The 19,814-nt window shown below is 29.3% G+C and overlaps 10 protein-coding genes across 10 annotated transcripts; 6 read left to right on the plus strand and 4 right to left on the minus strand.

The window, feature by feature from the left end:
- Positions 1-860: 860 nt before the first annotated feature.
- On the minus strand, positions 861-3,032 carry NNK1 (protein kinase NNK1; the record flags this gene model as incomplete). The annotated part of the gene is made up of 1 exon (XM_011276311.1): positions 861-3,032. The coding sequence occupies one exon, from the start codon at positions 3,030-3,032 to the stop codon at positions 861-863; it is 2,172 nt and encodes a 723-aa protein (XP_011274613.1).
- Positions 3,033-3,572: 540 nt separating this feature from the next.
- QCR8 (ubiquinol--cytochrome-c reductase subunit 8) lies at positions 3,573-3,860 on the plus strand (the record flags this gene model as incomplete). The annotated part of the gene is made up of 1 exon (XM_011276312.1): positions 3,573-3,860. One exon carries the CDS (start codon positions 3,573-3,575, stop codon positions 3,858-3,860), a length of 288 nt encoding a protein of 95 aa, XP_011274614.1.
- A 367-nt stretch (positions 3,861-4,227) lies between these two features.
- On the minus strand, positions 4,228-5,286 carry ERG20 (bifunctional (2E,6E)-farnesyl diphosphate synthase/dimethylallyltranstransferase; the record flags this gene model as incomplete). Its single annotated transcript, XM_011276313.1, has 1 exon — positions 4,228-5,286. One exon carries the CDS (start codon positions 5,284-5,286, stop codon positions 4,228-4,230), a length of 1,059 nt encoding a protein of 352 aa, XP_011274615.1.
- A 293-nt stretch (positions 5,287-5,579) lies between these two features.
- EBP2 (Ebp2p) lies at positions 5,580-6,899 on the plus strand (the record flags this gene model as incomplete). The annotated part of the gene is made up of 1 exon (XM_011276314.1): positions 5,580-6,899. One exon carries the CDS (start codon positions 5,580-5,582, stop codon positions 6,897-6,899), a length of 1,320 nt encoding a protein of 439 aa, XP_011274616.1.
- A 121-nt stretch (positions 6,900-7,020) lies between these two features.
- On the minus strand, positions 7,021-10,242 carry SNU114 (U5 snRNP GTPase SNU114; the record flags this gene model as incomplete). Its single annotated transcript, XM_011276315.1, has 2 exons — positions 7,021-9,854; positions 10,203-10,242. 2 exons carry the CDS (start codon positions 10,240-10,242, stop codon positions 7,021-7,023), a joined length of 2,874 nt encoding a protein of 957 aa, XP_011274617.1.
- A 198-nt stretch (positions 10,243-10,440) lies between these two features.
- TPO5 (Tpo5p) lies at positions 10,441-12,189 on the plus strand (the record flags this gene model as incomplete). Its single annotated transcript, XM_011276316.1, has 1 exon — positions 10,441-12,189. One exon carries the CDS (start codon positions 10,441-10,443, stop codon positions 12,187-12,189), a length of 1,749 nt encoding a protein of 582 aa, XP_011274618.1.
- Positions 12,190-12,368: 179 nt separating this feature from the next.
- Positions 12,369-13,388, minus strand: BN7_3067 (isopenicillin N synthase family dioxygenase; the record flags this gene model as incomplete). The annotated part of the gene is made up of 1 exon (XM_011276317.1): positions 12,369-13,388. One exon carries the CDS (start codon positions 13,386-13,388, stop codon positions 12,369-12,371), a length of 1,020 nt encoding a protein of 339 aa, XP_011274619.1.
- A 499-nt stretch (positions 13,389-13,887) lies between these two features.
- SUB2 (ATP-dependent RNA helicase SUB2) lies at positions 13,888-15,741 on the plus strand (the record flags this gene model as incomplete). The annotated part of the gene is made up of 2 exons (XM_011276318.1): positions 13,888-14,095; positions 14,672-15,741. The coding sequence occupies 2 exons, from the start codon at positions 13,888-13,890 to the stop codon at positions 15,739-15,741; spliced, it is 1,278 nt and encodes a 425-aa protein (XP_011274620.1).
- Positions 15,742-16,626: 885 nt separating this feature from the next.
- On the plus strand, positions 16,627-18,554 carry BN7_3069 (uncharacterized protein; the record flags this gene model as incomplete). The annotated part of the gene is made up of 2 exons (XM_011276319.1): positions 16,627-17,519; positions 17,579-18,554. 2 exons carry the CDS (start codon positions 16,627-16,629, stop codon positions 18,552-18,554), a joined length of 1,869 nt encoding a protein of 622 aa, XP_011274621.1.
- Positions 18,555-18,975: 421 nt separating this feature from the next.
- On the plus strand, positions 18,976-19,707 carry BN7_3070 (uncharacterized protein; the record flags this gene model as incomplete). Its single annotated transcript, XM_011276320.1, has 1 exon — positions 18,976-19,707. One exon carries the CDS (start codon positions 18,976-18,978, stop codon positions 19,705-19,707), a length of 732 nt encoding a protein of 243 aa, XP_011274622.1.
- Positions 19,708-19,814: the final 107 nt, after the last annotated feature.

Raw genomic sequence — 19,814 nt, forward strand, 5'->3', positions numbered from 1 at the left:
TATCATGTTATGAATATTGATTATCTAAGCTAATTCTTAATTGCAATACCAATTTAGACAGCGAATAACATGTGACATTTGGAAACACCCTGATCCTTTCAGTGTGCTTTTGCTTACATCATTTATTAGGTAATCAACATTTTATAAATCACTTTATTCACATCAAAAACTTTGAAATAATTTAATGTATGCTAAATGATGGCTTATTAAACTATGAGTTTTTAAACTAGTAGATTGAAAGTACTGAAATCTCAAAAAAAAATTTGAAGTTTTGAATTTGTACAATTTAATTGGATCTGAAATAAAATATTTGATGTACCTAAAATTTATGAAAATTAAAAATTGTTAAAAACATTTCTGAATTTTGCAATTTAAAACTCATAAATAAAAACATTAGAGATTTTTATTAATATTAGAGCTATTTTTATTGTTTATCTACATTTATTTTACAGTTTTAATCAAATTTATTTTAATTTCGATATACCGAGACGGTAGGAGCAACATAATACAGATCATATACATTATCAATTATATATGAGTAATTTGAGCATGTTTAATTTTGTTGAATATAATTAATTTGATGATCATGATATGATTGTTTGTCTTGATCTCCTAATCGTACATTATATGAATCATTGGTGAGCATATTGTAATTATATTGAACTTTCATGACGTTATCACTATTATTGATCTCATGAGATTTATCTACATATGAAAAACTTTTAAATGTATTCATAATCATGCATATATGCTATATATTAGTCATTAAATTAAAACATTAAATAAATAGATAATTCATCATAAAAATCTTTCATCAAATAATAGATTTCTTATATAATTTTACTTTTTTTTCCCCCCCATTAAGAATTAATTAAATTTGAAACTTGATCAAGTCCAAATCTTTTATTCATATCAACAGTTAAACATCCTAAAACTGCTTCATACATTGCATCATCACCATCACATGCCTTTAAAAGACATTCTGTATCATATTTCCCCGCTGAAATCATTGCTCTTAATCTTGGTTCAAATGAATGTTGAAATGGTAATTTACCTGTAATCATTGTATATAATAATATACCAAAAGCCCAAACATCAGCTGAAGGACCTAATGGTGGTGGTTGAGCTTCTAAAAGTTCTGGTGCTGCATAAGGTAAAGAACCAATATGAGAATGTGGGATATTTGAATCATTATTATTTTTAGAATTATATTCAAATGGTTCAGGTTGTATAGGTTTTTCTAAATGATGTTGTTGAATTGAATTTTGAATATTATTATTATTTGAAGGTTTTGATAATAAATCATCAGTACTTTTATGTGTATCATTTGAAGAAGTTTCAGAATATAATTTAGTTAAAGATTTTGGTTTAAAAAAATTATCATTACCTGAATAAGATCTTGGAATTGAAGGACGTCTAATTTTATTACCACTACCAGGAATTGGAATTTCATTTAAATCAACAGGTGTTTTAAATCTTAAACTCATACCAAAATCACATAACCAAATTTTTGTTGAATTTTTTTCCACAATTAAACAATTTTCTAATTTAACATCACCATGAACAATACCTTTAAAATGCATATGTTGTAAACCTAAAAGTAAACCTTTACAATATTGTCGTATTTTAATTAATCTTTCATTAGTTTCAATAATTTTTGATGGGGAAGTGCCCCAATTTGAAACAATTTCAAATAATGTACCACCATAAGCTCTTTCAGTAAGACAAAATATTGCAACATTAGTTTCTTTAACGTTAATTAATTTTAAAATATTTTCATGATTTAATTGATTCCAAATATTTGTTTCTCTTCTGAAAAATTCTTTTGCACCTTCATTTTTAACTCGAACAATTTTCATAGCTCTTTGAATTCCATCAAATCCTAAACATTCTCTTATAATACCCCAAGCACCAAATCCAATAATACTACCTAATTTATGATCCAATATGATATTATCATCTTGTTTATTGGAACGTTCACTAAAACTTGATAAAAATTGAGCAGCAGGAGAAGATTTTGGTTTTTTTTTAAATTTTTTTTTAATAATTTTATTTAAAGCTTCTAAATTTCCATTTGGTGATAAATCAGCTAATAATTTTCTTCTTACACTAAATGGTAAATCAGTAAAATCTTGAGGTAATTTAGATATAACAGATTCTTCATCATTTGTTAAAGATTGATCATCATCATTACTTGATGTTTTGAAATTTGTGGAAATATTTGAAGGTCTTGGAACTGAAACAGGACTAACTTGTGAATGTAATTGACCAACTGGAGTTAAAGGTCTTGATATATATGAGGATGGAACACTATCAGTTAATGAAGAATCATAAGAATTATTATCACCATGTCCATAATAAGAATGAGTCCATTGTTGAATAGTATTACTAAAATCAAAATCTGGAATATATTCATCTTCAAGACCAGATTTATTTGAAGTATAATCATTTGAATTTGAATTTGATATTGATACTGATGATGATACTGAAGTTGAATGATAAAAATTCGAAAAAGATCTTAAAGAAGAACTTTGAGGTAAATCAGGTACTAATTCAGTTTGTTGATCATAGTAATCAGTAGTTCTATGAGGTCTATGTTTTTGATCATTGTAAATTCTTCTACCATTAATTTGACTAAAATTTGAAGTTTCATTTTCTGAAAAAATTCTATTCAGATAAGGATTATTATTATTGTTGTTGCTATTATTGTTATTATTATTTTCAATATTTTGTAATTGACCATAAGGTTTTGATTTTTTCAATTTAAAAGGATTATTTGGAGAACTTGGAATTCGATTTCTTAAATTTGATCTTGAAATTGAACCTTTTGGAGTGAAACTAGAGTTTTGTAATAAGATATTTGATCTATTTGATTCAATTTCATCATTTTGAATTTGTTGATAAAAACTTTGAGCTAACTGAGGTGTGGAGAAATCTTCAGGCAGATATTCATCATTTAAATCAAAACTAGGTGGAACGTATCTTCTTGAGAGTCCTTTTTTGATCTTTTGAGGAGTGGCTATGTTTGTCATAGCTTGTCAATTGTGAATATTGACGTGATTGGAATGAATTGAGTTGATATTGATATTGATATTGAAATTTGATTAATCTTATTATATCACCTGATTGTCTATTGATATATGATTATTTGACACAGAAAGAGAAAGAGAGTAGCAGTAGCAGCAGCAGCACAACTTGTATATATATATTCACACTTTATCAACTCATCACAGGTTTCAAACCCACTCTCTAAACAGAAAATACCAGTGATCAGACCCTTTAAAATAAGTGTTTTGTTTGATTATCTGTTTATGGTGTTTTGCCATTTTAGATTTTTTTAATATTTATGAGATCCGAGGTATTATATTTTTTATCAGCTGACCGGTCACCTGATACCCTCGTAACTCAATTTCACAAGCTTAAAAATTTCAACCAATTGCAATTTTGCAAAAACCAATTTTCACGATTTCATAGGAAGGAAAAAAAACCAGTTGAATTGATTTGAAAACTATTGAATCAATACACAGTTTGTTTCTTTCAACAACACTTCAATAAACTAATAATCAATCAATATGGGAGGTGCACCACATCCAAAAGCTTACATGGGCTGGTGGGGTTCTTTAGGTTCCCCAGCTCAAAAAGGTATCACTACTTATGCTGTTTCTCCATTTGCTCAAAATGTTTTAAAAGGTGTCGCTCATAATGCTATCTTTAACGTTTTCAGAAGAGCTAAAAATCAAATTTTCTTTATTGTTGCTCCAGGTATTATCATTTGGGAATGGTGGGCTCAAGCTAGAGATTATAATGAATATTTATATACTAAAGCTGGTAGAGAAGAATTAGAAAGAGTTAATGTTTAAGATATTATTATCTTTTTATATTTGTACATACAATACATTATCATATTCATTAATTTTTTATTATTTTGCATAAAGTTCTTTAAAGACAAGAAAAACACACATATCAAAAGCTGGATCTGTTTGAGCTAATATATTATACGTATATATATATTATTGTTAATTTGAGTTCAAACGGGTTCTCGGTTCAAATGGGTTCTATTATGATTTATTCAATTAAAACAATACAAATTTTAAATTAAAATATAATATAAAAGTTTATTAATTTTGACATTGTGTAAATGTAGATGATTATATGTAATTGTAAAGATTTATATGTAAATGTAATTTTATATTAATATATTAACTTTTTGGAATATAGCTATACAATCTATTTTGAACGTTTATAAACTTTATTTAAAAATTCAGTTAAAACTGAACCTTTAAAACCTCTTGATTCATCAATTTGGGAAATTTTTTCTCTTAATTCATTTGCAATTTTTTCTTCATAATCTAAATAAATTTTATCAATACCTAATTCATTAAATAAATTTTTAACTCTTAATTCAGCTTCTGAATTCTTTAAACCATAATTTTCATCCAAAATCTTTCTTTGTTCAGGATTAACTAATTTTAATGCAGTATTAATAACCCAACTACATTTATTATCTTGAATATCTGTACCAATTTTACCAATATCTTCAGGTTTACCAAAACAATCTAAATAATCATCTTGAATTTGGAAATATTCACCTAATGGAATTAAAACATCACTAGCTTGTTTTAAATCTTTTTCATCATTAATACCTGCTGCATACATAGCTAATGCAACTGGTAAATAAAATGAATAATAAGCAGTTTTAAAAATAACAATAAATGAATGTTTTTCTAATGAAAATTTAGATAAATCAACATGATCTTCTGGTGCAGTAATTAAATCTAATAATTGACCTAATTCAGTTTGGAATGTAACATCATGAAATAATTCTAATAAATCAACATAATATGATTCTTTCTTGAAATGTTTCTTTAATAAAACATAAATTGCAGCTTCAAGCATAAATGCATCATTAATAGCAATTTCTGCAACACCTTCTTTTCTATACCAACATGGTTGACCTCTTCTTGTAATTGATTTATCCATCATATCATCAGCTACTAAGAAATAAGCTTGTAATAATTCAATACACCAACCCAAAATGGCAATTTTTTTATATTCCTCCACAGATAAATCATCAATGGATTTAAAACCTTTAAGAATAACATAAGTATCAACAACTGAAATACCTCTATTTAATTTCCCACCTGGTGTATTATAATTTAAACTATCTCTATACCATTCAATAGCTTCTTCTCTAATTCCATAACCTTTTAATACATCAAGTAATTCTTCAACCAATTCTGGGAAGACACCGACAAACTTGTCCTTCTTATGAGCTTTATCAGACATTGCAATTGATCTTAAATCTTATTGACCTTAATTCACCTTCTTTATTTATCATTTAAATCAAATTCTCGTCAATTTTTCTTATACGAGTTTACACGAGATTCCAAAAATCAAAACACGACCGGGTAAAAAAAAATCAAAAATATCAAAATTCTGATTACATAATAAATTTTCAGTATCGGTAAACACACGCAGCTCATCTCAGAAAAATTTTAAGTATATTTATATTATGGGTATTAATCGAAATATTATAAGTGGAGTGCAATAATTACTAGGACTCAAGAAATCAAGTTATAATGGCCAAGAATAACGCTAAAAAAAATTTCAAAGGTGCTAAAGGTGCCAATGCTCCAAAAGGTTCAAACCCAGAATCTGTTAAACCAGTTGTTGTTAGTCAAAAAGATTTAGATGAACCTGTAAAGAATCCAATTAAAGATCAAAAAAAATCAAAATCTATTAAACCTGTTAAACAAACTACTTCAGTTAAAAAAGATGAAGAATATCAAAGTGGTGCTTTATCTAAGAAAGAACAAAGATTGTTGAAAAAAGCTGCTGCTAAAGTTGAAGTTCAAACTGGTGATGATGATGAAGATGAAGAAGAATCAGATGAAGAAAATTCTATTGAAATTGCAGAAGATACTGATTCAGAAATGGAAGAATATTTGTTAGATCTCGAAAAATTAGCTAGAAGTGATAGTGAATCTGATGATGAATCTGATGATGAAGAAGAAGATGAAGATGAAGAAAAAGAAGATAACAAAGAAGAATCTAAAGATGATGAAGATGATGAAGATGAAGAAGATGAAGATGAAGATGAAGAAGACGAAGATGAAGAAGATATCCCATTATCAGACGTTGAAGTTGATTCAGATGCCGATATCGTCCCACATTCAAAATTAACCATAAATAACGTTGGTGCTTTGAAAAATGCATTAACTCGTATTCAATTACCATGGGAAAAACATTCATTCCAACAACATCAAAGTCTTACTTCAAAAGAAAACGTTGAACCACAAATCAAAGATATATACGATGATACTGAACGTGAAGTTGCTTTTTATAAACAAGCTTTAAGTACAGCTTTAGAAGGTCGTTCAAAATTATTAAAATTAAAAATTCCATTTTCAAGACCTTTAGATTATTTTGCTGAAATGATTAAATCTGATGAACATATGGATAGATTAAAATCAAAATTAGTTAAAGAAGCTTCTGAGAAGAAAGCTTCAGTTGAAGCAAGAAGACAAAGAGAATTGAAAAAATTTGGTAAACAAGTTCAAAATGCAACTTTACAAGAACGTCAAAAACAAAAAAGAGAAACTCTTGATAAAATTAAAGGTTTGAAAAGAAAAAGACAAGATAATGAAATTAGTACAAATGATTTTAATGTTGCTATCGAAGAAGCTACTGCTGATAAAGATGAACGTAAAGAAAGAAATAAAAGAACAAAACCAAATGCTAAAAGAGCTGCAAAAGATCAAAAATACGGTTCTGGTGGTATGAAAAGATTTAAAAGAAAAAATGATGCTGAATCAAGTGCTGATATGCGTGATTTCTCTCAACGTAAAATGAAAGGTAAAGCAAGTCGTCCAGGTAAAAGTAAACGTAATAGAAAATAATTTGCATAGTAATTTAAAGAAGCATTTAAAGTTTTTTGTTTCACTTGTATAATAAATAAAAGAGCTATAATATCATGATCCTAATTTTTTCCCCCGATATAATACAGTATTTATTACAAATCTATATAAGAATGCCTAATTCTTTTAATTGATCAACAAGTTCTTTATCAATATATTTACCTAAACTTGGTTCACCAGTAAGACCTTTTCTTTTTCTTGTCTTCATAACAAAATCTCTTGATAAACCATTTATATGTGCAGGTCTTAATTTTGGTATAAATAAATCTTTATCTAATGGATCACCTGGTACAACGGACCATTTATCAAAATATAATGAAACTAAAGCTTGGCCTTGAGTAATAACTCTAATATCAGTTTCCAATCCAACAGAATCAATAACTGGTACTAATCCATGAATTTTATATAATTGAGTTGCACCAATTGGTGAATCTTTCAAAACTAATCCACGTCTTTTATCTAATAAATTTTCAATAATTTGAACAGTTTGTGATGTTGAAATAATTTCAATTGCATATAAAGGTTCCATTATTCTTGGAGTTGCAGTCATTATTGATGCATAACATGCTTTTCTAACCATAGGAATAATTTGTCCATTAACTCTTTGTAATGAATCTTTTGCTAATTTTATATCAATTATTTTAAATTTAACATTTCTAATTGCACTATCAGTTAATGGACCTTCACGAACTGCCCATTGGAAACCTTGAATTATTGAATTTTTAACACTTTGTAATAAATCTTTATCAACTTCATCTGATAATGTATCATCTAAAAGAGCATTTGGACCATTTGATTCTGGGCCAAAAGTCCATAATGATCTTGCAGCTAATGAATCCCAATCATAAACTTCACGTAATATTTTATTTAAACGTTTAACATTTTGAAATTTATTATTTTCCACATCAATAGCTAATTTGTCTTCTAATGGTTCTGCAATTATTGTTATTTCATTTTGAGAATTTTGTGATTTAATTGAAACTTTTGTTAAACTATTTTCCACAACAGTTTCTGAAAATTTTGTAATTGGATCTGAAACTTTAATATTAATTTCAGTTATTTTTCTTAAATCATGTAATAAACAATCTAAATATAATTCACCTGAGCCAAATATAACATGTTCCCCACTATCTTCAACTTTTAATTCCACACCACAATAATATTTATTAATTTTTCTAAGACCATCCAACATTTTAGGTAATTCAGATGGAACCTGTGGAGCAACAACAACTTGGAAAACCGCTTTATTTAAATAATCAATTGGTTTCAAAGTATAAACATCTTCTTTAATATCATTACCTACTATTGTACAAGCTTTTGAACTTAATTCCACACCTTTAATCAATACAATGGATCCAGCTGGTGCTGATTCAATAGGTATTTTATATCTACCACATCCTAACCATAATTCATCAATTTCTAATACTTGAACATCTTCATCATCATCATTATATTGTTGACCTAAAATTTTAACTTTATCATTTTTATTAATTGTACCTGATATGATTCTAACTAATGCAATTGTATCTTCTATAATTTTACCAACTTGTGCAACTAATGGTCCTTCACTTGATGCTAATAATATTTCATCTTTTAATTTCCCGTTAGGACCAGAATATGTATTAGTTTTAGAATGTTCAATTGGTGAATTCAAATTTTCAATCATATCAACAAACCCAAAAGCACCACCGAAAATTGTTTTAAAAGTTTCTTTTAATAATGTTTGAGGATCAGATCTCAAAAATAGTTTTGGTAATCCAACATTAAAATCTTGATATAAAGTTTTTTGTAACAATTCTGGTTCTTCTGTTAGGACTTGAGTTATTATTTTATATAAAGGTTCTAAGATAAAACTTATAAAACTTCTTTTAGATCCTTTAGAAGAAAATTTTCTTGTTTCTTCATTATAATAAATATCACCCCATAATCTTTTAGCAAATAATACAGGGTCAACAGGTAATCCTAATCTTTCAACATAAAGAGTGGCAAATGATTTTAATGTAAATGAAAAATTCAAATCTGAAGATGCAAATGTAATGTTATTTAAATCTGGAGAGAAAATTTTATCATGATTATAATTATCACCAAATGAATTTTCTTGTATATATGTATTAATTTCATCAATGACATTTCTTAATTTATGATAAGAATCTTGTAAAGGTAATTTTAATTCTAATATCAATCTATCAATTTTGTTAATAACAAAAGCTAATTGAACATTATTATTTAAAGCATTATCAATAGCTTTTCTTGCTCCAACAGTTAATCTCTCAACAGCATCAACAATAACAACAGAGATATCTGTAAGTCTTTGTGCCACTGAAACTTCATCCAAGAAGTTTACATGACCTGGTGTATCTATTATATTTAAAACTAAGGAACTGCTTTTCAAATTTGGTAATAATAAAGTCATTGGAGATAGTTTTATAGTTAAACCTCTTTCAATTTCTAAAGTTTCATTATCAGTATAACGAAGTTTCTTATAATTTTTTTGATTCTTGGATATTTTTTTCAATTCATGAGATTGTAATATTAATGTATCTAAAAAACTTGTTTTACCAGATTTTAAACTCCCCACAAATGATACGTTCCTTACTTTGGAAGGTAATTTAAGTAGCTCTATTAAATATTCTTTGGAATATTTGGTTTTAGGTAAACGAGATTCTTCAATTTTGTGTTTTTTCTCAATGTTTGGTTTAATTAATGGTTCTTCAATTGTTTGATTATCTGTTGTTTGAATTATAGTTTCCACATCATTTCCAAACGTTTCACTCATGGTGGAGTAATACACTTTATCTTCTTGTAATATCACTTGGTTCTCCTTATTACCGTCACCTTCAGGAGCATCTTCATCGTCACTATCCATTTCTTGATCAGAATCATGTTGGAAAGGCTCACCAGAACCCACAGAGCTTATAGATTCGTCATCCGAGTCCACTGAATCACCAATTAGGTTCCCAAATCTAAATCAACTAGTTAGTACAGACCTCTAAGAGAGACAGAAAAGATCAAGACATACTCATCATAGCGGTCTTCATCCATTGTGTTTAGCTGCTGTTTGTTCCTAGTTCTTCCTGGTTAACGATTTGTCTTTGTTTACGCTTTTAATTTTCAAATTCTTTTCACGGAAATTAGCCACTAATCGCACTAGCCACGGATACACTAGCCACAATTTAACAAACTATCAGAGCATGAATTTTATCAGCTTTGAAAAAAAGTAGAATATTGAAAAGCAATAGATTGGTATTTTACTGAGTAAGAGTACGCTATAGCCTATCAGTATACCTATTTCATTAGGTTGGTTCCAAGTTCCTGTTAAGCCCATCGGTTAGACAGCCCTGGGCTCTGGCGGTGCTTTGAGATTCATTCAGGCACAAAAATTGAGACATTCTAGCGAGAGTCAAAACACTAAAGTTCATAAGTATCTATAAGAGGAATCACAACATCTATCAAGGGAAGTTGCCAGGTCTTTGATCATCCAGATATCCTCACCAGAAAAAAAATCGAGTAGGCAGTCTTCTTCATGTCTCCCCCAGTGGAACCAGAGCAAAATGAGGCATCATATACCCACAGACTGATCCATCATATATCTGAAGCGATTGAAAATGATATGATTGATCATGATGTTCAAGTGGAAAAATTCAAATATGAACAAGAATTAAATAAAAATTTAACAATCACTACTGTTATTGGGTTGGGTTTTGGTTTAATGAGTGCACCTTTAAGTTTAGGTACAACTATGAATATTGGATTAATTGATGGTGGGCCGGCTACAATTATTGGTGGTTATTTAATTGTCTATATATTTTCCATCCTATGTTCATTATCCCTTGGTGAAATCACTTCAAAATACCCTATTGAATTACATGGTGGTGCCGCTATAATTGCTAAACCAAAATATAGTCTAATTTGTTCATGGTTCACAGGATTTTTCTTATTGATTGGTAATTGGACCATGAGTACAAGTATTACATTTGCTGGTGCTCAATTCATGTTATCAGTTATTGGTATTGTGGATTCAGATTATGAAACTGATGCTGTTCTAACTGTGGTTGTTTTTTATATCGTTGTTACAATTTGTGGATTAATAAATTTAAAATTTTCACGTCATTTAGAATTAATTAATAAAATTTGTGTCTATTGGATCATTTATGCAATTTTATTCATTGATATCTTATTATTATTATTTTCTCCACGTTATCATAGTCTGAAATATATTTTCACATTTTTTGATAATACAAGATCAGGTTGGCCAGCTCCAATGGCTTTCATTATTGGATTCCAACAAGCAAGTTTCACATTACAAGGTTTCGGTTTATTACCAGCTGTTAGTGAAGAAGTTAAAGATGCTGAAAGAACTGTTCCAAAAGGTATGACCTTAGCTGTATTATTAGCTGGTGGTGCTGGGTTCATATTCTTAATCCCAATTTTAGCAGTTTTACCAGAAATTTCATTACTAGTTGATCAAAATCAAAGTATTATGCCAATTGTATTAATTTTCAAATTAGCTACTAATTCAGTTGTTGTTTCATTTTTCTTAGTTATTATGATTATGGGTAACTTATTATTTTCAGGTATTGGATCAATTCAAACTTCATCAAGAGCTGTTTATAGTATGAGTCGTGATGGTGCTTTACCTTATGGTGATTTTTGGACTTATGTTCATTCAGAATCTGTTTTAAAAGTTCCTAAAAATTCAATTTATTTATCAATGGCTGTTTCTTATTTACTTGGGTTACTTTCATTAGTTTCTACCGCGGCTTTTAATGCATTTATTGGTGCAGCTGTTATATCATTATGTGCAGCTTCATTAATTCCAATAACAAGTTTAGTTCTTGGTGGTAGGAAAAAAGTTAGAGGTGCAGCTTTTAAATTAAAATATGTTGGTTTCATTATAAATATCATTAGTATGTGTTGGTTATTATTTACAATATTTGTCTTGAGTTTACCCCCACAATTACCAATAACAGGTTCAAGTATGAATTATGCATCTGTTGTTTTCATATTATTTGTAATATTAGCTTCATTATTATGGGTTGTTTGGGGTAAAAAGAATTTCCATGGTCCATTAGTTGATAATGATAATAATGAAAGAGTTGATGCTGTTCAATTACAAGATGTTGATCCTCAAGGTTCATATAGGAAACTTGATGAACAAAAATTTGAAAAATTAGATTCTGAAAGCTTAGATAGAGAAGCTGCAGCTGAAGGAAATTCAACACTGAATACATCTACAAATATATCAGATGAACAATCAAAACAATCTCAATAATATGAATTTTCATGATCACAATACGTTACATTTTTTTTTCTTTTTTCATCTTTCTTCTTGTTAAATAAATATATATATACATCAATCTAGAGTTTATACCCACATCCCATTTGTTTGTTTATGAATAAATAAAAGTTATTTGTTTTCCGTTTAATCAAATATTAAAAAAATCATCACTATTATGAATGACCTGAAATGAAAGTACCAGCGAATTTTTTCTGCATATATTCACCAGAAGTCATATAATCATTTTCATTTTGAAAATTAGATGGATTGTTAGAATTTGGTATTAAAGGACTTGGAATTGGAGTTAAACGAGTTGAAGATTCAGCATCAAAGAAAAATGCTATAGAATATCTATCATTCCCATTAATTGGTAATTTAACTCTATGTAATGTAGATTTTAGTACACCAGAAGTCCAAAATGATAATTGATCTGCAATATTAACAATTATAGGAGCAGCTTTACCTAATTTAATATAATTTTCATTAGGTGAAGGTATAAATGGAACTGGTTCCCATCCATTTTCTTTTGAAGTGTGAATTTCTAAACCTTCTTGATTTTGTTGTTGTAATAATAATGTTATTGAACCATAATCAGTATGCGCACCTGCTCTAATTGCAGTTTCTGCATCTAATTTAGATAAAGGTGGATAATGAAGCATTCTCATTGCTGAGGTTGATTTTCCAATTGGTGGATGTCTTTTAGTGAACCAATCTTTACCACCATCTTGTTCATCAATTTGTAAACCAATAGCTAAAAGTTCTAAAATTCTTGTAGCTAGCTTATATTGTTTTTTAATTATTGATTGAATGAATTTATAGTTATCATTGGATTGGAAAATATTTGGTAATTGATCTTTATTACAATCACCTGTCAAGAAATTGAAAGAACCAAAATTAAAAGCTTCTTTTGGATCACCATTCTTATTAGAATTTGGATCTAGACTTTCTTGATTAAATGAAGTATAACCACAATCTTGTTTATCAATAGCAACTTTTTGTTTCTTTTCCAATGGGATATCAAAGAATTCAGCACTTAACTTAAACAATTGATCAACTTCATCCTGAGTGAAATCATGTCCATCAACAAATAGGAAACCTTGTTCACTAAACCCTTGGAGCACATCATCAGCAGTGGATTGATCCAAAGAGGATACATCCACAACTTTCAATGGATTACTAGCAGCTCGGGCCATTTTGAAGATTACCTTTGAAAAACTGAATAATACAAGCCAAGTCCAATAAGATCACCAGGCTCTTCAACTTCCCAACGTCTTATCAACATGTCATCAAAAGTGCGAATTACCTACATGATAAATGATAAATGACAATCAAACAATGGAACAACGTAATACCAAACTACACAAACAGTCATACTTGTACCAGCTGAAATAACCCACCATTTCTCTTAGATTCCAATCCACAAACAACAAAATCTCATTTGCTCTTAAATAATTTCAGAATGTGCTGATAATTTAATACGTATATGTGTAATTCTGAGAACACTTCACCATAGGTAACATGCATCACCAAGTGTAAATAACAGCACAGAACCCGCGAAAAGTGTCCAATTTCCAAAATTCTTCGAGAAGGGGGCGCCAGATTGGAAAATATCGAAAAACAAATTGAATAAACCTAACACGAAATCACCTTAGATCTAGTTTATATACATATCAAAACATATATTAAAACAAGATGTCTCACGAAGGAGAAGAAGAATTATTGGAATACTCTGAACCAGAAGATAACATTGTCCAAGAATCCACCACTGCTGAAGCTAAGGATGGTGAAGACAAGAAAGGTTCATATGTTGGTATCCATTCAACAGGTTTTAAAGATTTCTTATTAAAACCAGAATTATCAAGAGCTATTGTTGATTGTGGTTTCGAACATCCATCAGAAGGTTAGTTATTTTACAAGTTTTTGCCTTCTCTTTGAATTATAAAGATATCTATTATAAATTATGAGATTTATCAATCAAAAAAATTTCATATAACAAAATTGAAGGGTCTATTGGAAGGTCTGTTTTCAATGAATTACATTAATATTTGAATGCAATCCAAACTTTGAGATTTCATCATTCCATATTTTTGATCAAATTTTGGTTATCAATTGGTCCCTTTTTCTTTGTTATTCCATGTCATAATTGTGATGCTGTCTCCTTATGCATCACGCGTTTGAATGAAAATTTTCCAATTATAGTTGGTTGATTAGATATCCATTTTTCCAGATTTATTATAAACAATTATATTGTTCCCTGATACCCCTCATCTTTCCAGATTGAAGTCATTATGATAATTATAGCTATTTTCATAATATTCACTCATGCTACATATATAATGAATGATCCCACAAAAAGATCTTATCAAAAAAAATTATCAAAAATGATGTCTTTATAATATCAAGAGAAGTGCAACAGAATTTATCACTCAATGTAAAAACAACAGTTTTATTAACATTATTATAATAGTTCAACAAGTTTGTATCCCACAATCTATTCATGGTACTGATGTTTTATGTCAAGCCAAATCAGGTTTAGGTAAAACTGCTGTTTTCGTTTTATCAACTTTACAACAATTAGACCCAGTTCCAGGTGAAGTTTCCACTTTAGTTATCTGTCATACTAGAGAATTAGCTTATCAAATTCGTAATGAATACTTAAGATTCTCTAAATATATGCCAGATGTTAAAACTGCAGTTTTCTATGGTGGTACTGATATTAAAAAAGATGCTGAATTATTGAAAAATAAAGATACTGCTCCACATATTGTTGTTGGTACTCCAGGTCGTTTGAACGCTTTATTAAGAGAAAAATATATTCGTTTAAATAATTTGAAAAATTTCGTTATTGATGAATGTGATAAAGTTTTAGAAGCTGTTGATATGAGAAGAGATGTTCAAGAAATTTTCAGAGCAACTCCTCATGAAAAACAAGTTATGTTCTTTTCAGCTACTTTATCTCAAGAAATTAGACCAATTTGTAAAAAATTCTTACAAAATCCATTAGAAATTTATGTTGATGATGAAGCTAAATTAACTTTACATGGTTTACAACAATTCTACATCAAATTAGCTGAACGTGAAAAAAATCGTCGTTTAGCTGATTTATTAGATTCATTAGAATTCAATCAAGTAATTATTTTCGTTAAATCAACTGCAAGAGCTGATGAATTAAATAGAATTTTAACTGCTTCAAATTTCCCATCTATTGCAGTTCATTCAGGTATCCCACAAGAAGAAAGAATTGCTAGATATAAATCATTCAAAGATTTCAACAAGAGAATCTGTGTTTCAACTGATGTTTTCGGTAGAGGTATTGATATTGAAAGAATTAATTTAGCTATTAATTATGATTTACCAAATGAAGCTGATCAATACTTACATAGAGTTGGTAGAGCTGGTAGATTCGGTACCAAAGGTTTAGCTGTTTCATTTGTTTCAACTGAAGAAGATGAAACTGTCTTGGGTAAAATTCAAGAAAGATTTGATGTTAAAATTGCTGAATTCCCAGAAGGTGGTGTTGATCCATCAACTTATATGAATACTTAGATTAAATCTAGATTAAATCTAATGGTGAAGTTTTTATTTTGATTCTATATTTCCGACGTTGTTGATAAGGATAAGTTATTTTTTTGTATATGTCCTTATATCAGATGTTGAATAAAAAATGTATTTGTTATTAATTGTTGATGAAGAAAATTGAATTGTAGGTTAGTCTCTGGATTTATGGTCTTGATAAAAAATCAATCAACATATAATGCGAAATATATTCCTGTCTCATCTTTCTGAATAATTATGACCATACTATAAAGCATTGAAAACAAAGAAGTATTAGGATATATAGAGTTGACGGTTATATCAAATGTCAAATTCGCGGATATGTAGGATTGATACTGAGGTTTTTTGTACTCATGAGCTCTAGTATATTTTCAGCTGCTGCAATTATTTAATATCAGACCACAAACAAAACTTGCTCACCAGCTAAATGATAGTTCTCACTAGGTAACAGTTAATTCGTGATACAACGGACCTACAATCTGCATCGGATTCAATGTGCAATTGGGGATCATTGAAGTCAAATCCTGAAGATCAAAACTTTAATTTATCAAAGATAGTAAAAAGCTCTCGACGTTTGAAGGGCTGTACACATAGACAATCACTATAGTCATATACTCTAGAACCAATGGTTTCAGTTACAAAATTTGAGATGGACATGAGGGAACAAAGCTCAGTTGTATTCATTAATGATCACTTGATAGCTCCAAACTTTAAAAAATTAAACTATTTGAGTTGCTATAGCACCAGTACTAGGTTTTGTGTGAATTCATTGTCATAAACATTTGAACCATTCTATCAATCCAGAGGGTTTTAAATTACAAACAATACTTCAGAAGTCAAAACTAAAGCCGCTTAAGTTGTTAAGTTATTTGAATCATGGAAAACTCATCAGTTAATGAAACAAGTCACAATAATGAAATTCAACTCATAGCTGAAGACTTGTTAGATGATGACAGTATCATTGAAGGTTACATCAAGATTATGAATAAACATTCCAATTTGAAAATTTCTACATCAAGTGATCCCGTGGAAGCAAAAGAGTCAGTTACAGAATTCAGAGATGCTTTTTTAATTCCAATGATCAAAAGACTTATACGTGGTTCGGATACCAATAACAGATTGGGGTTAATGTTATTTATCAGAATTAGTATTGGTCTTCCAGATTTTAATTTAGCTACTGCTCCAGGGTTCAAAGATCTATGGGAATCAGGAGAGACTGTGAGTAAACCATCCAAGAACTCACTTTCAAAAGCATGTCTGGACCAGAACATTTATGCAAAAGTGAAATTTATAGAAATTGAAGATCAAGAGGTTGCAAAAATATTAAAGAGAATTTTGGTTGATGTTACAAGCAAATTAAAAAGCTTAGATGATGAGGCCATTGAGGATATCATGTCAGGTATTGGTATACATCAATTTTTTAACTTGGATGAAGAACCTTTAGATGTTTTGAATGAAAGCGTCACAGAATATTATGTTTTGGGGAAAATTTTGAATCCTATCAGACTCTTATACAATCTCACATTGGCCGAGGGTTATAAATTAAAGACAAGTTTACAAAAGGCAGAGTACCTGAAAAGGCAGAGATTCGAAAACCTTCCAAGTGGTGACTTGAAGTTATCCAAACACACGTTTCATGTATTCCTTGATATTACATTAGCCTTAAAACCTCCTGGGTCAAATGAGTCTTATAATTTTGCAAATTTTGAAATAAAAATATACAACTGTTTGTCCATATTTTCCGGGATAGGTACCACTAATTTCAAATGGTGGTTTTTTCAGGTTCTTAGCCAGATTATATCTGGTGATTTTTAACTGATGGATTCAGTTTGCTTTTGATAAAGATAAATTTTGGCAAGGAGTTGGAGGATTTTCTTTCAGATCCTGAAAATCCAACTAATAAAGTTCCATTTTTATTCAAGTTGGTTAATATAAAAGATTCTGGTATCACCGCACAAGCCTCACTTTTGACAATGATACACGATGAAATTGAAAACTTTTCGGAACCTAAATATAGAGAAAAGATCTACCAAATTCAAAGGCTCAAAGATATCTGCTTGAAAAGTAACAGTGAGTTTGTTGCAACTCTAATAGAGTGGACTCAAAGGAATTTTTTTGAGTTAAGATTTTATCCTCTATATGAGATTGATTATTGTCCTGATATCTCTAGTGAAAAATATATTTCATTATTCCATAATGGCTCTGGTGAAAATCCACAAGTATTACTTATTTCTAAAAGACTCTATAAAAGTTTGTTCAAAATCAAGCCCACCAGAATCGAAGACCACGGACTTGTTGTTCTTTCAATATATGATCCAACTAGATATCAGATTCAGAACTATACTGAAGATGATACATTAGGTTTGAAAAAAGCTAAAAATTTGTTCATGGATAAGTACAAGAACCAGATGAAGGCTATTGATATCATCAAAAAGTTTAACATGAAAAACGAAAATAAGGTAAATGTATTAACACATTTCAGAGATGGGAACATGAAGTTGAAGATCAAAAATTTTTCATATTATGTTGGAAATTATATTATTCGTGAACATGTTACAGATAGACCTTGTACAAAGGAGGACTTCAACGAAGCTATTGAACAACTCAATTACTTAAGAGATGCTGGTATTCAACTAGAAAAGATTGAAGTAACTGATATTTTTATGTCCAAAGGGAAATGTTACTTAACCAACTTCGATAATGCAACTTTTGAAAAGACTAAGGAAGTTAATCCTTTGTGTTTGTCCAAGCTTGAAAAGTTAAGGGATAATGCTGAAAAATCTAAAAAGCCAAAGCATCAATGAAGTCTATTGATTGTTTATCTAAATGGGTTTGCTTTGAAATTTGCGTTTTATATACAATAAATAATACGTCGAAATATAATGAATATGATGCAGGTGATCTGACGTACTCAAATCTCACTTCTCAAGCTTATAAAACATATCGGAAGCCTAAGATTGCTCTTAAAAAATCCAGCAGCTTTCAATTAAGTAACTATACTGCATGTTATCGATCGATTTGATAGTTTTGTTAAGTTATAGTATCATTAGTGCTACTAAAATTCCCGGGTAACTATTGTGTTTATAATGCGACTGCCCGAACCGTTTTGGTCAATTATCAGGAGTGGAGTTGAATACTTATTGCATACAACAAAAGTTCCAATTCGTTTCAATTTGATGAAGAAAGTTTCAATTAGATTGAGCAAAGAAACTAGAATTAAAAGATATGCTTAGAGTAGCATTGAAGCCATTAACCACTTATCGTGGGTTTCATTTCACCAGGGTCACCCCAGCGTTCAAACAAGTGATCGAGGAAGATATTAGATACCTTATTGATTCATTACCTCCAGCTTCAAAATTATACCAAAATGCTGATGGTACACCAAGAGAACCTACTGATTTGGAATTACATAAATTAGCTCATCTATCTGTATTAAATGAAAAAAGAAAATTAACTTTATGGGATTATTTAAGATTATCAAAAACAAATTCAAAATTATATGCTGATAATTATACAGATATTCAAAATTTATTGCCAAATTCTGAAAATGGTGCATCTGGTAATATAATTGATAAGATCCCTTATGAAGATGAAAAAGGTTTTGTTAAATGGCGTATTGTTAGAGAAAATGAAAAAGAAGGATGGGAAGATCTAACTCGTTGGTTATTAATCCCAGGTTATTTATTATTCATGGCTGTTTATTTATTCAAAGATGATAAAGGTGTTGATCAATGGGCTGATGATGAATTGAGATTAAGAGCTCTTGAAGAAACAGAAGGGGAAGAAGGTGCTAAAGAATTGTTGAGAAATGATAATAAAACTCCTGAAGAAATTAAGAAGAGAGATGAACTAATCGTGGAGAGAATCTTGAGTGGTGAATATGATAAATTATCTGGATTAAAGATTAAAGAGCCAAAATTGCCAATGTTGAGTGATATTACACCATCTACAAATTGAATCCTTTAACTTTCAATTTATTTATTAAAACCCATGGTCTATGGGCTGACTATTTATTCTAACTTATTTATTTATTTATATTTATTTATTTATTTATTTATATCTAT

The sequence above is a fragment of the Wickerhamomyces ciferrii genome, contig 00082 (assembly GCF_000313485.1).
Source record: "Wickerhamomyces ciferrii WGS project CAIF00000000 data, strain NRRL Y-1031 F-60-10, contig 00082, whole genome shotgun sequence".
NCBI lineage: Eukaryota > Fungi > Ascomycota > Saccharomycetes > Phaffomycetales > Wickerhamomycetaceae > Hansenula > Hansenula ciferrii.